Source organism: Balaenoptera ricei, chromosome 8, assembly GCF_028023285.1.
Source record: "Balaenoptera ricei isolate mBalRic1 chromosome 8, mBalRic1.hap2, whole genome shotgun sequence".
In the NCBI taxonomy this organism is placed as follows: Eukaryota; Metazoa; Chordata; class Mammalia; order Artiodactyla; family Balaenopteridae; genus Balaenoptera; species Balaenoptera ricei.
Genome location: NC_082646.1, coordinates 65,438,528 through 65,455,005, shown reverse-complemented (window position 1 = coordinate 65,455,005; position 16,478 = coordinate 65,438,528). Strand labels below are relative to the sequence as shown.

Below are 16,478 nucleotides of genomic sequence, written 5' to 3'. Positions count from 1 at the left end.
TCCACACACACACATACACACACACGGACACACACACACAGTGTCTCTCCCCTCACTCATCTCCACGCAGACCCAGACAAAGCAGCCACTCACTTACCCTCTTCAGCCACGCGAAATGCTTGTAAACATCAATGTCCCCATCCATGCTGGGCACCCATGTCAGCAGTTAGATTCCTTGGTTGAAAAAGCCCTTTTTCTGGCCAGAGACCAAATTCTCTCCTCTTCCTTGCTTCTGCCCCCTCCCCCTCAGGAACGTCAAGCTGTGTTCAAATTTCCCCACGTCCCTGGCCAGCGTCCGGCAGCCTTTCCCTAAACAGTTTCAGAGACACAGTGGCTCAGACCAGACCGTGCTGCTCCTGTATCCACCTCCCACGCCCCCCCACCCCACCCCCCGGACACACACAGGCATTAGCTCTGGGACACAGAGCCTGCAGAGCAGGGGAACCTAGCAGAAGGGGGGGGGAGGGGGGAGACAGACTTGGACAGGAATTGTAAACACACACACACACACACACACACACACACAGGGGAACATTCTTTTCGGTGATAATACCAGAGCCTGCCAGAGGGAAACAGTCCTGAAGAAAATTCCTCGTCTGGCTTCCCCCTTCTGGAGTGGCTGGAACTCATTAGGGAGAGACCCCGGTTTCCTGTCTCAGCTCCACTCTGCATTTACCCACAGGCTCCCAGCTGCTCTCAGTTTATTTGGGACTGGGGAGAAGACTAAAAATAAGCGCTGCTCTTGGAGGGACTGCTGGTTCCCACACACAGCCTGACTCCCACCCAGCGGCCCACGCCCACCCCTTTTCCTCCAGGCTGGTGTCGGGCTGTGCCCTGAGGGAAGCCAGTCGTTTCCAAATAAGAACAAACTCAGAACCAGCTCCAGTCTGGGTTCTTGGCCCTGCTGGGGGTTTGCCGTCCTGGGCACTGGGGGCACCGCCCGGTGCTGCAGCCTTGGAGGACTCTGCTGCCAGCCATCACCACAGGGCTCCCCGGGGCCGCATTCTGCACGGGAACAGACGGGGCAGAGCTTCTGTCAAGTGCCTGCCTCGCTGGCTGTCCCCCAGCCCAGACTAGCTGCTTCACAAGCCAGGTGAGGCCACCTCACGTGTGTCCGTGAGATCTAGGGAGCACTCTGGGTGGGAGCCTTGGGAAGGAAACAGGCTGAGGAGACAGGGAGCTGCATCTGCCTTCTTACTGGCAGGTCACATGCTGGCTTGCCAGGGTGGTCTGTCCAGCATTCCCCACAGGCTGCCCCCCACTTCCTCACATTCCCACCTCCTCTGAGAGCTCCCCTAAAAACAGCTTTTCTCCCTTGCCCAGCCCTCAACGTGTGGCCCTCAGCTATGACTGGTTATGAAAGCAGTCTTTGATGTGGGTGCAGTGGGAACTGTGGTTACATGCAAGGCCTCTGAGCTCTGCTGCCCGAAATGACTTGCAGACACACATCTTGTGACTGCGTGGGCCTTCCCGGCGCCCTTGGGGGTCACCAGGGGGTTTCCTGGCGCTCCCACCTGAAGAGAGGGCTCTGCCAGGTGTTGGCATGCTGCTGAGCACGGCATCTACGCTGTCCACAGCCCAGAAGCAGGGCCCGAGGACAAGGCAGAAAACACACACAGTCCCCGGCAGGCTGGCCCAGTCCACACAGAACACAGAGGCGGCAGGAGGAGGGCTGTGGCCAGCAGCTGGCAGGAGGGGAGGAGTAAATTCCTGGAGGCACACCCAGATCAGAGGCCAGAAAGGAAAAGCAGGCTCAGCTGCCCATGCCCTGAGCTCTAGAGCCTTCTTCTGGCCTCTGGCCCAGTTCCAGAGTGCAGCCCGGGCCTCACCTACCAAGGTTCCCTGCCCAGAACTAGGATAGGATGTGTTAGTCAAGGTCTCTAAGGCTGCAGGGGTGGGTAGGCCGTTTTACCTTTTTCTGTCTAAAAACCTGGGAAAGTCAAGTGAAGAATTCATTTGGTCAACACACGTTTGCCCAGCATCCAAGGCAACTGAAACCAACCTCTTGCCCTGGGCAAAGAACTTCCACACGGTACGTGATAAAGGTGTTCCTGGGGCTCCGGGGAGGAAGAGGCAAGACAGCTGACTTGGGGGCTGTATGGGGAGAGGCCTGCCCACCCTTGGAGGGGGGATCGGTGTCCTCTGGTAGGTTCTGGTGTGAGAGGAGGAAAGAGGGGACCAGGCGGCACCATGGCAGCCTCCCAGCCTCGCTGACCCCGACCTGCCTCTGGGGAAGCTGGCTTCCGGGCACCCACCCCCCTCCCCGTGTCACCACCTGCCCTGCGGCACTGAACCACACCTGTTTACACGTCTGTCCGCTTCACCAGACGGGAGCACATGTGTGAGCCCTGATTCACGGCTCTGATTTCTACGCCTAGCGCGATTCCTAGCACACGGTAAGAACCTGAACGTTCTCCGCGTGAAAGAGTGAGGCTCAAATGGTGAGACTGGAAAGATAAGCCTGAAACTCTATGTGGAGAAAACGGGTTTCCCCAGGGTAAAGATGCTCGACTCAGAGAGGAAAAGACAGAGCCAGCTTCATCTATTAGCTCAACTCATGTGTGATGAATGGGGGTGGGAAGTGAGAAGGGGAGAAAGGGAAAGGAGAGGAAGGAGGGAGGGAGGGAATCCAGACAAGCTGCAGCTAAATTCTTGACATATTTTTTACAGTATCCTGAAGTAGCAATTCTTACCTCAGTCTTTTTTTTTTGAAACCCCAAAGTATACTGCACTTTAACTCAGAATCCACAAAATAGCACTCCAAAGGCCTAGAAGCAAACCCATGGCTGCAGCCCCTCACTCAGAAGGCCATCCCAGCCAGGGGCTCCTCACCGTAGGCCACAGAGGGGCTTCGGAGGATCAGACAGGCCCTTGAGTACATTCATAAAATGTATATAAAGCACTATTTGGTAGGAATAAATCAACTATTTCTCTGAAATAGTTTTCATCAGGTCATCAAAATGATCCATGACTCCCAAAAGATTGAAAGCCTGGGTTTTATCTGGTCTAAGTAATTACTCAGAAAGATTTAGGCTGCCCTTATTAAGGCAGGATGGGGGTGGTCCTACTTCTATAGTACAGCCCTGTGAGGTAGAGTCTCAGGAACTCCCTGGATCCATCACTAAAGAGAGATGTTTTCAGGAACCACATACGGTACATCAATAGGAGTCATTACAGTGACCCTATGGCCCTCGGAGCCTTCCCAAAAGCAACTCACATCGACCAGACTCAACTTACATCGACCAGACTCAACTCACTATTGTCTGGAACAGGAAGCAGCCAGCTGAGGGCAAAGGGCAGGCAACTGAGCATTTGGGGAGCAAAAGCACAGCTAAGAGGCCACAGTGGTCAGGGGAACTCATATAGACTGCCCTCCTCCTCATCCCTGGGTCCAGGAGGGGAACCCAAGAAAGTCACTTATCTGGCCGGAATCCCATGTATGCGTGGGAATGACTGGGGATGGAGTTCCTGAGATTTTGCTCCTCCTGCCAGCTACCAGGAGTCAGCAGCATCTAACTGGGCACAACTGTGGACCGAGAAGGGGTCACGTGCTATTCCGCTGACCTCTCACCTGCCTCCTGAGCTCCAGCTCGGCCCTGAGCCTTGGCCTCTGGGCCACGGTGACAGGTGCCAGGACGGACCTAGTAAGTCAGACAGGCTTGTGCCCTTCAACAGGTGCGCTGCACCGTGGGCCTGCCTCTTGGGAGAGGGAGGGGAGGAGAGGGAAGAGCTAGCCTGAGGACACGGCTCCTCGGGGCTGGCAAGCAAGTCCTGCTTGTGAAACAGGCATCCTGGCCACCGCAGCCCAGGTCCCCAGGGTGTCCAAGCATGAAGACCCACCTCCAAAACGAGTTAGCAGAAGGGGCGGCACACTGCCTGTAAAGGGCCAGATGGCAAATGATTTAGGCTTTGTGGGCCATATGGTTTGTGACAGTCGACTCCCATTTGTAGCGCAAAAGCAGCCACAGCCAATGTGGAAAGCAGTTGAGGGTAGCTGTGTTGCAGCAACACTTTTTTTTGTGAACGCTAAGTTTTATATCATGTTCTCATCACAAAATCGTCTCCTTGTGATTTCTCAATCACTGAAAAACATAAAAATTATGCTTAGCTCACAGGGAATAAGAAATAGGCAGCAGGCCAAATACAGGCCATAGACTGCTGACCCTGGGGTGAGGAGGATGCTTCTCTATCTTTAGTGAACCACCAGGGCTAGCAGGCTTTCCTGTGAAAATGCAGACTCGGACCCAGCAGGTTGGGAACGGGGCCCGAGATCGTGCATCACGAACAAGCTTCCCAGTGATGCTCATCCTGCTGGTCTCAGGACCGTATCTGAGGGGTAAGAGGTTAGGAGGCTACTTCCGGAGGGTCTTGGAGCCCAGTCTGCCCGGAAGTATGACTCCTCTGGAGCCTCCCTACCTGCCGGCGGGCGCCTGAAAGGGAAGGAGGCCCGGCGGTGTGCTGGCGAGCCCTCTTTGCGGGCGGAGGGTTGGGGGGGTGTCCACATGCTCAGACCTCAGGTCATGCTAACCAGGCAACATTGCCCACCATATCCCCTGGGCCTGAAGCAGGAAATTTAGTGGGGAAGGATTTATTTGCTCTTTCACCAGTGTTTGCACATTCTTGATCATTTATAAACATTGGTTCTGAGGGACTGAAACAGTCTCAAGTCTGAAAGAAGCCAGATCTCTGGAATTTAGTAAGGTACAATTTACTTGGACGGCGGGGAGAAACCCAAAATCCAGGAAAATTAAAACTGCTAAGTATGCAGTGGCTGAAGGCCCCTAGTCTGGGGTGCTGTGACAGGAAAAAAACGTATTCAAAATCCCCCAAGGTACAAGAGACTTCTCTAGGGCAGGGCCTGACAGACGCAGGGTCAGGAAATGGAGAGGCCACCCTAATTAATAGCGCACCAGCAAAAGGCACTGGAATTAAAGGTGTTTGGAGAGATCTTCTCGCCTTTGACAATGGAAGGTCAAGTCTACGCTCCCAGGACCGGTCCTCATCCCTCTTCCCCCGCCACAAACAGTGGAGGCCTCCCAGGCCTACCCTTTGTCCACTGGGTTCCAAGGAAAATAATTCTTTTTGCCAGCTGACTCAGGTACACTGTCCAGCGGCTTCATTAATGAGAGGAACTTATGTCCTCTAAGCGTTGGGAGGAGGCAGCTATTTTCTCATATAAAGCCCCTATCTTCTTCCTTGGGCTTTTAGACTTTCCAGCATTTGTCCCTGACTCCCACCTAGTGGCTTCTTCCAGTATTGCAAAGGGACAAAAGCCTCCCCACAACCAGCATACCAGCCTAGCAGGAGTCCCTTGGGAGAGAAGCACAGGAAAGAAACGCTGACACCTACAACTCTCAAGTTCACACCTATAGTGGGGAGGGCAAGAAACACGCACTGGAAATTGGCTCACATAGGCTTCACTTTTTTTTTTTTTTTTTTGAAAAACAATCACCAAATTTCCCCTTTTCCAACTTCCAGAAAGCCAAGATTTTCCTATAAAACTCCCGTCTGTAACTTTTCAAAATGAACATGTTTCCACACAAATACCCCACCCACCTCTTGCTCCTGGCCCTGAGCGGAGAACAGAGATACAGAGACGAATCACAGGGCACGAGAAACTCAAGCTCACGGTTTATAATTCGTAAAACAGCTTCTCCCCACCTTTTTTTTTTTTTTTTGTAACTCCTCTAGCTTTTCAATACGGTGAGCAGATTTGCTTCTCTGGCCCGAATGAAAGACTGCAGGCTGAATCTGGCGGGAACGTCGGGGCTTTGTTTGAGGGGCTGGGAGCTGAAGGAGCTGCCATCTGTGACACGGTGGCTGGGCTGACGACGGGGGGTGGCCGTGCACCCTCCTGGGCTGGTCTTTTTGTTTCTGGAGAGACTGGTTAAGAAGGTAGCTGAGGGCACGCGAACATCTGATGGACAGACTGACAGAGGTCGTCAGCACACACCCCAGAGGGGCCTTACTTCCCCAGACCAGCCAGGCCCAGAGGAAGCTGCCGATTCAGGGCCTCCCATTTCACGGCTCCAGGAATGACCAGAGATGACGGCCTCGGCCGAGCCCCGACATGGGGCAGCTGTGCCTAGAGGGGCTCCCTAACCTGTCTACACTTTGCAAACCTAAACGTCTAGACTGATGAAGGCAGGGGCTGGTGGCTACCAGGGGGCCGCTCTGTAGCCTTTAAACCGCAGGACTGGAATGCGTGTCCGGATCCTGCAGACGGGCTGTCAGACCAGCTCTTATTTCCAGCAGAGAAACTGAGTCCCAGAGGAGGGAAAAAGAGGTCCACCCGTGGCCACATGCGAGTGGCAGAGAGCCGGCCTTTTGCCTCATCCCACACCGCCTCACCCTGGTTTGCTCCCCTCCACCTGACCAAGCACGCTGACCAGGACACCTGCACCCTGGCTGAGGAGAGCATGGGCCCTCTGGCAGGCCACACCGACTCCAGGAACGCTGCTTCCAGAGGGCGGCACGGAGGACAGCCCCTCTGGAGGGTCTCTGCCAAGCCCCCCCCCTCCCCGCCCTGGAGCCCGGGCTCTGCCCTGACTTGCCCGCACTCCGCTGCTGCTGGGCTTACCTCCCTTTCTTCAGGCTTCACCTTCAGCCCCCGAGGCCTCAGGTCTTCACCAAAAATCTCCCTGACCCACATCCGAAGTAATGAAACAGTGGAACAGACTGATACCTTGCAGATGACGAATGCGTGTGCCCAACTATTAGAGAAGGCCCCAGAGCTGCTCCATCTGGAGACCCTGCCGGCTCTGGTATCACTCGGGCATCTCCCAGGAACCTGGGTCACCTGCCCGCTCCGCTCCCCCCCCCCGCCCCAGCTGGCTGTTTCCCCAGCCCTGCAGGGCCCACTGGAAGCTGGCTGACCAGCCCTTTACGGGTGCCACTCTCCCTGAGGGCTTCATCCCCCAGGTCACCACAGGCCTAGGAGGCAGCTGCAGGGAGAGGAACGAGGTGGCCCCTTTCTGGAACTCGGCTCCATTCCCATCACAGCAGAGATGCTGCAGCCTTCCAGCCTGGGCCTCAGCTTCATCCTCTACGAGTCCTGACCCTGAGCTCGGCCCTGTCTGCCAACCATGAAAGAGGCTCACACTCTTCTGCTATCACAGGACAGCCTCACTGATGCGTCTCTGCAGGCCAGGCTCCGTGATCCCTGCTCGCCTTGGTCTCCAGGAACCTCTCCTATGCAAGAGCCCCATCCGAAGCGCCTTGGCACTCCACCAACTTTCTGAGGCTAAGCCCAGAGTTCGGATACTGAAACTGTGCCCCATAGAGTTAACAGAAGCTGATAATAGAAATTACTGAACTTGTCTTATAGAACAACAGATAAGGGAACAGCTTGCTAAAACCCCTTTGCTTGTAAATTGCCTTCATTAAGTTCACTTGTTCTTTTCTTTCCTTCTTTCTGTTTTCCTCCCTTTAATTGCATACCGTCCCAGCTTCACGCAGCCCAGCTGTTTTACAGGAACTTGGAGTCAGCTCCTGCCCAGTGTGAGCCGGCCAGGGACCGGTTGGCACCACCCTAAAACTGGGCCTGCGCAGATGTCTAATGAATGGCCTTCTGACATCAAAGGACTGGAAAACTCCACCCTCAGATGACGCTAAGGGCCTCCATCTGGAATACGCAGAAGCATTAACCCAGATGCACCTGTGCAGAACACCGATTTCCTCACTTTTTCCCTACTTCCAATCACCTCTGCCCTAAGACCACCTTCTTATCCCATAAACACTCCAACCCCCTCGCCTTCAGCGAGGTGGATCTGAGACATATTCTCCTGTCTTCTCACTTGGCTGCCCTGTGAATAAACTCTTGGCTGTAAACCACAGCATCTCAGCATTTGGCCTGCTGTGCATCAGGCAAACAGACCTGGATGGGTAACAGTTCTGCTCCTAGAACAGGGGGATCCAGGCCCTTTGTTCCTTTCTTCATTGAAGTCCCAGAGGGACCCCAGCTTAGAGAGCCCCGCACATACCCTTCCAGGCCTGAAGCCCACCTTTCCTCATTCTGTTAGGGGCCAAGGAAGGGAGGGCCCTGTTTTAGGCCCCAAAGCTCTGGGAACTTGCCCACCCCCGAGCACCGCTGAATCCTGGGCAGTTCTGTCCCATTGACACTTGTGTCTTTAGGATGAGCCTGGCTTGTTTATAACTATTCCCAGGCCGAGAATCCCTGCTGCTGCCAGCCAGTCTGTGTCCAGCCCTGCCAGCACCCAGCAAGGAGGAACCAGCCCCACTGTAAAGAAACAGCTGCCCACACACGGGCTTTCTGACCACAATGCACTAGGGACCACAGCTCCCTCACCGTTTAAGACATAAGGGCGGGGGCCCAGGACTAGTCCGCTATGTGTTCAAACCGCCAACCGCTTCCCCACATCCACTGCGGCCTCTTCAGCAGCCCCTATTTCTGTGTGCTACAGCTGCCAGTATCTGTGACTGAAGATCCCAGGTATAGTTACTGTTGAACGGTAACAGGAGACCACGATTCCTACCCTCTCACCCCAGCTAATAATTGGCCCTTGGGTGGAGACCTGACCCAAGGGCAGCTAATCCAATGCAACAACTTCTAGAAAAATCTCTCCAAGGCAAGCATTCCCCCAACCATTGTAAACAGACCCTGAAACAAATCTGCAAATCTGAATGCAAGCTGTTTTCTGCAATGCATCTTGCAAAACCAACCACAGCTGAGCATAAACGACAATCTTTAATTTCTGTTTCTTTTGCAATTAACATTTCTTCATAGACCCGGAGCGCTTGGCTCAAAAATTATGAGTTAAGCCAATGAGATTCTTTCCTTCAGGGGTTAACACACACACACACACACAGAAAATGTGAAAAGAACTTGTCAGTCAACAAGAATAAAAGGCCATTTATTTCCCTCCCCGTCATGGTTCCTTCCCGACAGACGCCCCCCTCCCACTATGATCAGTAAAGGCACCAACACTGGTTCCCCAGCCTCCCTGGCAGGTAGGGTATGCACATGCAAACAAATCCTGACCACTGGGACCATATGAGGAGCTGGGGGGTTTCAGAGAAATCTTCTTCCCCAGTTTTATAAAAAGAGGACATATTCTACCTCTGGACACAGCTGTGTGTGTGTGAGGACAGGCTGACCAGAGCTGCAGTAGCCTTCTTGCAACTGTTAGGGGACACACCTGAGGAAGAACCAACACCCTGAGGATGGTGGGAGAAAGATAAGAAAAGCTGCAGTCCTTGAGGTCATCCCAGAGCCACTGATTTAACCCTGGGACTGCCCATCCTCTGGACATCTTGTTAGTGACATTTAAAACTCCTTACTGTTTATGCCACTTTCTGAGAAAGAATCCCAACTGACAGGTGTCATAAGGCAGGGTTGGATTACGCCAGGCCAGCATACGACAAAGCAGTAACTGAGGTTTATGACGAAGGAGAACAGCACAAACACCCAAGGGACGTACAGATACCATGAATGAGAAACGAGAAGGCACAAGGACTGCCTGCCTGAGCCCTCGAGCTACCTTGTTAGCTCCAATTTTAAGTCACCTGGGATTTTTTTTTTTTTTTTTTTGTAATAATTCAAGCGAGTCTCTGGTTTAAAGCAGTGCTTCAAACTTTAATGTGAATACGAATCACCTGGAAATGGTTCAGTGGATGGGGCAAATTCTAACTTATTTTTCTTGAAGACAAGCTGTCAAGTGATGCCAAAACTGCTGGTCCATAGACCACAATTTGTACAGCAACATCTTCTAACTAAAAGTACCAACCTAAGGCAATCTAAAACCAATCTAAAGAGGAGCAGTGGGTTTCTTCACGGCCTTGGATTCTATCTCCATACAGATAAGACCTGCTATGGAATGTGTGTGCCTTGTAAAATGACTTTAGGTCTGTGAGACCTAAAATACACACAGGTGGTCTCTGTCTAGAATCAAAACCTTAAACATCCATCCCTGGTATCTTGGAATGTTTATATGAACTTTTGACCTCTCTAAAAGTACAACATTCATAGGTTGCTGATGGCCATAACTACTCCAAAAGTTTTATGAATGCAACAACTTTTAGAAAAATCTCTCCAAGGCAAGCATTCCCCCAACCATTGTAAATAGCCCCCAAAACAGATCTGCAAATCTGAATGCAAGCTGTTTTCTGCAATGCATCTTGCAAAAACCAACCACCACATCAACTACTTTGGGATCAAAAATATTTTTTAAGAACCTCTTTTGGTAAATTATAGAAGTTAGATCCATACTTCATGCCACACACTAAAAAGATTGAAGATGAATTCGAGTAAACCATGATACAAATCAAACTATAAACCTACTGGAGAGAGAATACAGGTGAATATTATTTGATCTGAAGTCAGCCAGGGCCTTTCTAGAAAGAAAATAAGAAATTCAAACAGGAGAGACTGATAAAATTAGTTACAATCCTTTTAAAGTCTTTGCCTCAAAAAACCACCATAAATAAACAACATTTTAAAACAAAGTGACGAAAAGAAATGCCACAAAGCAAAGGGCTAGTAAAAAGTCATTTAAGAAACACACTAAAATCCTAATAGGGGTGGGGTGAGACAACACAAAATATTAACAGACCAGACTAGGGCAGGCACACCCAAGGGACTCAAGGTGATCGCTGGGGGTGTTGTGTGTGAAGAAAATATTAGAGCTATTTTCTTTTTTAAAGATTTTTTTTCCTTTTAAGTATTTTATTTATTTATTTATGGCTGTGTTGGGTCTTCGTTTCTGTGCGAGGGCTTTCTCTAGTTGTGGCAAGCGGGGGCCACTCTTCATTGCGGTGCGCAGGCCTGTCACTATTGCGGCCTCTCTTGTTGCGGAGCACAGGCTCCAGACGTGCAGGCTCAGTAATTGTGGCTCACGGGCCCAGCTGCTCCGCGGCACGTGGGATCTTCCCAGACCAGGGCTCAACCCGTGTCCCCTGCATTAGCAGGCAGACTCTCAACCACTGCGCCACCAGGGAAGCCCAAGATTTTTTTTTTTGATGGGGACCATTTTTAAAGTCTCCATTGAATTCGTTACAATATTGCTTCTGTTTTTATGTTTTGTTTTTTTGGCTGCCAGGCAAGTGGGATCTTAGCTTCCGGACCAGGGATTGAACCTGCACCCCATGCACTGGAAGGTGAAGTCTTAACCACTGGACCGCCAGGGAAGTCTCTAGAGCTATTTCCTTAACCCATCCTTTAAAAAGGATTTTCTATCTGGGACTATGTTTTATAAGTTACATATATTAGGACAATTCTCCATATATAAATATGTATATTTGGAGAATGAATTTTTTTCATATTGGGGTAAGAGATCAAAAGTTTGGAAACCATGCAGAATATTAAGCTAATAAAAAAAAATTTAGCCTTCCTACTAAACAAAGAAATGCAAAGATAAAATGAAGCCATTTTTCCTATGAAATTAGTAAAGCTATTTTTTCAATCTTAGTGCTTGTTGTTGATCAGGATATACCTCAAACCCTGCCAATGAAAATATAAATGAGTAAAATCTTTCTGAAAAGTGGTTTGGAAAAATGTGTCACAAGGCTTTAAGATATTAATACCTTTGATCAGAGTTGCCAGACTTAGCAAACTGTATGAAACATACTTACTAAAAATTCATTGTTTGTCTAAAATTCCAACTTAACTGAGCATTCTGTATTTTGTCTGTTTTAACTCTTATTCTTTCACGATTCTATCTGAAAATATTTCGATATAACGACAAATATTTCTAGACAAAGTCTGTGCAATGCCATATCATTAGTGAAAGATTAAAAAGAATTCAATTCAATATTAGAGAAATGGTTTCATAAATTCAGGCACATCTATACAAGGTAAAAATAGTGACTGTAAATTATGTATTTGTAGTCTTTCTTTATCCCACTTCATGCAGATATTCACGAGTTTTGCTGAAGAAATGTTCACCTGTTTCCTGCCCTGTATCTGCTAGAGATGGTACATACTGTACAGTCTACATGCACTGGCTCACCTTTCTAAAGTTTAATAAGCTCTGAGTTCTAAAATGCATGTGGACCCAAGGGTTTCAGACTGAGGAATTAAGGACCTATCATTTTCTTGAAGCTTCATAAAATTTTCTGTAAACACTACAGCCTGAGTCAGTAGTACTTAGCAAGACTGGAGGGAGGGATCGGCGCCCATGCCAGGTGTAAAGTGAGCCGGAAAGCCGCAGCTGCAAAGAGCGGTGGGCAGAAGATGGTGAGACATGACAGGGGAGAAGCCAGGATCAACATCATAAAGCTGCAAGTATGGTAACAGCCAGAGAGTTCCTCTCTAGCGAAGCAAAGGGCGGATCCTTCTGCTGCGGGAAAGAGAACTAGACTACCGAAGCCATCCCCCAGCAACTCCCAATCTGGTTAAAAGATTGAGCGGAGAAGCAGGTGGGGACTTCTGTCCGTTATCAGCACAAGTCTGAGAGGACCACCAAGAACCGCCTTCATGTGGGGGAGGGACGAGGAGGCAGCTTGCAAACCTGACCTGTAACAGGCCTACCCGAGACCCATCCAGCAACCTTCACCTTCCTCTCTGGGCATTATCGGTTGCTACTGTAACGAACTACCACAAACTTAGTGACTTGCAAAAACACAAATTCATTACCTTATAGTTCTGGAGGTCAGAAGTCTGAAATGAATCTCACTGAGCTAAAATCAAGCTGTTGGCAGGGCTGCTTTCCCTTCTGGAGGCTCCAGGGGAGAGTCCAGTTTTCCAGCTCCTGGCAGCTGCCTGCATTCTTCAGTTCTTGGCCCTTCCACCTTCAAAGCCAGCAGCAGTAACGGGCGACTCCTTCTCCCACCACATCCATCAGACACTGACTCATCTGCCGCCCCCTTCCACTTATAAGGACGCCAGTGATTACACTAGGCTCACCTGGATAATCCAGGCTGCTCTCCCTATTTTAAACTCAACTGATTAGCAACCTTAATTCCACCTGCTTCCTTCCCCTTTGCCACATACAGTAACTTATTCACAGGTTCTGGCCATTAGGATGTAGACATCTTTGGAAGGCCGTTATTCTCCCTACCTGTGGGTATGCTACAGAACTCCAGGCAGACAACCTATATGATGAAAATGTTGAACAACACATATAATGAATATAATAAAGAATTCTTCGGTGTTCAGAGGAAGGCATGGGGATAAGACTGTATTGACAGACTCCTGAACAGGAGCACCTAGGACATCTGGGATATAACCTGTCTAATCACAAATGACTTGGCCTCCAGAAAAGAGGATCTCAACCTCCTTCCTCTGTGGTTTTCAACATCAACCTGCCCCTCCCAATTTAGTGGTCCTGTTCCTGTCATCCTATCTCTGTGCATACTTTCCAATTTTGAATCAGATCCACAGGACTCTAGCTTTAGGAGACTGCATCCCAGCTTTCATCCTCAGACTCAGCTTAGGTAATAATCACATGCTCCCTCTGGCTTCCCAGCCCCGGAATGGGTGCAATCCAGATCATTTCCAGAATGGACTAGTTCCTTGCCTTACCCAGATATTACTAATCTTTTAAAGCTGACTGGCTGGTCTCCACAGGGAAGATGGGTAACAAAAGCCATACATTTACAGCGTTGGTTACTCATCTGCTTCCCTTAGAGGCTAGCAGGTGTGCAGGATTGATCTAGAGAGGGCAGAAGGAGAGTCAGGAAACCTGCATTCCACTCTAGGGGCAGGAAGGACTTCTAGGGCAAGGTGGTCCGAAGAGTAGGGGCAGCAATAAAGGGATGGATGAGGCAACAAGGTTCTCGTTTGTTGTAAGAAACGAGGGGCATGGTGGGTTCAGCTGAAAATAGAGACCCCAGCTAGGGATTATAACACAGCAAATTGTGCCTGTACTATCTGGGGGGAAACACCTTCCACGTTCGCTCTTCTCTGGCCCTGGATTTCCCCTTCTCAGGAGAACAACGGGAGGGCACAGGCAGGCTTACTGTGGAGCTTAAGCTGCTTGACCAGGCCCTCCCCTTCTGCTGGGAAGGACCACCGCCCACTGGGGGTTGGCCAAATCTGGACAGGAAGCAAGAAGAGACTAGACAGTGCACAGATGAAGTGACAGCCCCAGGTGGTGGTGGCATGCCAGGGGCTCGCTGACCGTGTTCCCCACCCAGGCCATGGGCCTACTCACCAAGCTCTCCTCGAACCACCCCTTTATGTAGGCAGCTGTGGGGCCTGGGATCTGGCTCAGGAGGGCTGCTCTCTCCTGAGAATGCTCCAGCATCTCCAGGGCCAGCCTCAAGTCCTCGACGAGACGCAGCACCGGGAAGGGGTTCACGTAGGAAGCCGCGGAGGCCAGTCCAGGCTCACAGGTGTCATCGCTAATATCTACCCCTGTGTTAGTGCCTGGAACAAGAGAGAGGCGGGAACCTTGGTAAGAAGGGTGGACGCCACGGGCAAGGAACTGATAAACAGCAAAGTTAGTGAAAGGGGAGAGGAAAGGGATGGATAAGAAGCCTAGAGGAACCACTTCTGCCTCAGCAGAATCACTCACAAAGTGAGCTTTGCAGAAATCACCTTTCATCCTGGGTTGGGCATGAGAGAGGCAGATGACTGCGCCCATTGGGACCGGCCTAGGGAAGCTCACACTTTCAGACAACTGGGAAAGCACAGCTAGACCTCACCCACGACCAAGGACATGTGTGCTAAAATGGTGAGATGCCAGTCTTCAGCTCTGAGATTAATAAATTTGTCCTCTTTTAAGTTCATGTGGTAGACTGCACAGATGGCCACCAAAAATCCATCCCATCCTTGTGTGGGCATTCCACTCCCCTCATCCTGAGGCGGATGCTGACTCTGGGCTGGTCTCGTGACTTGCTCTGACCAACAGGATGCAGAGGAAGGGATGCTGTGTGGGGTCTGGTGAGGTGGAGTGAATCGAAATATTTCTAGATCTTTCCAGTTGGGAGATTCTATACCCTCTGACACACTCACACTTTTGACTTGTATTTATTGCTGTGTGTATCCATATCTCATCTCCCTTTACGGGCTGTGAAGTCTCTGAGGGCAGAGCCCCTGTCATAGTTAGCTAACATAGTTATCATGCCCCCTGACCAGCAGATGGTTAGGGGGAATTGGTCTGAATGTCTGTACATATGCTTGGATGAATAGCCAAGAGGAAGAGTACCTGGATTTCTCCAGAGATCTGGGATACTGGGTCATCTTTTTCTAAATTGGTATGTCCCCAATAGGACTGTTTTTGCCTTTCTAAACCCCACCATTAAAAAAAAAAAAGTTTTCTTTGCATAATATGTACAGTGATATATTTTTCAAACCAAAACTGGGGCAACAGAGTCTAACAAAGGATTCCTGTGCTTCTTTCATCAGTAAGAAACACTTTAGAAAATATGGTTCATAGTGGAATTTCTAGGGCATTTGGATTGTTTATAAAACCAACAGAATAAAATATTTGAAATCAGGACTCTTGCTGGAAAATGTGGGCTGTAGGGCTACCACATTCACGGTTACACTGCAGGCCTGACGTCTAATTCCAGGTTCCTCTACTCTTTTAAAAGCCAGCTTCCTACTTGCCATGGCAGTCTTTGGAATGAGAAATGCACACAGAAGGAAACAATTACTACTTGATTGCCGGTTTGCTTTCTGAAAGGGCAGGATAGAGGGAATCGTGGATCACAATCCACAAACAAGTCCATGGCTCTGGGGAGCTAGGAAACGGCCCTGTTACCCACACTCTGATGTGTGCTCAGCACTTTCTGGCTCCTGCAAATACAATTTAGAGTTGACTAGGAGAGGCCACAGCCAACAACTTCAGGAAAGAAAATGAACAGAAGCAGGGCAAGACCTCCCAATCTCCAAACAAATCCTAAGTAATCCCTCTCCATCCCGGACACACTTCAACACACACACACACACATTTATAAATGTAGGATAAGTCAGGCCAGGAGTAGGTGGGAAGACTGAGATTTTCATTCACTTTATATCACTCTGTGGCCTTACACAAGTTCCTTCCATTCTCTGGGCCCCTCCCTGCCCTAAATCCTTGGGATTCTTCCTTACTATTCAAATATTGCGCATGTGTGTAAATGTGTATGAGTACATGTGTATCTGTGTCTATTTTTCCATATGTATACACACGTAAAAGACTTTAATTTCTATTTCTTTGCAATTTCATCAACACACAGGCTCAGAAAATGGTCCAGAATGGTGAAACTCCTAAGGCCCAGCATTAGCAAAGGCAACAATCACCCAGGGAATTCCCTGGTGGTCCAGTGGTTAGGACTCAGAGCTTTCACTGCTGTGACCTGGGTTCGATGCCAGGTCGGGGAACTAAGATCCCACAAGCCTCATGGCGCGACCGAAATAACAACAAAAAAACAATCACACAACAAAAAAACAATCACCCAGAAGACTCAGTTCCATACTCCACACACATTCCCTACAGATCATCAGTTCCTATGGAAAAACTACAATCACAGAGGAAAATACATCAGAATAGGACTATCAGATGCAACAAATAAGAAAATGCATGCCTTGATAT

The 16,478-nt window shown here is 49.8% G+C and overlaps 1 protein-coding gene across 25 annotated transcripts in view; it reads right to left on the bottom strand.

Annotated features, from left to right (window-relative positions):
* PPFIBP2 (PPFIA binding protein 2) overlaps positions 1-16,478 on the bottom strand; it is a 168,469-nt gene that overhangs the window by 103,616 nt on the left and 48,375 nt on the right. For 22 of the 25 annotated variants that reach the window (XR_009504637.1, XR_009504638.1, XR_009504639.1 and 19 more), the window contains exon 3: positions 14,112-14,326. The exons of 1 other annotated variant lie outside the window; for it this stretch is intronic. Coding sequence is in view for 13 of the 24 variants with exons in the window: in XM_059931025.1 (XP_059787008.1) it covers positions 14,112-14,326 (215 nt within the window). In the remaining 11 variants the exon portion in view is untranslated. Of the gene's footprint in view, positions 1-97; positions 310-553; positions 672-14,111; positions 14,327-16,478 lie in introns of those variants that run through there. 2 more of the 25 variants (XM_059931036.1, XM_059931038.1) reach the window with 1 other exon arrangement.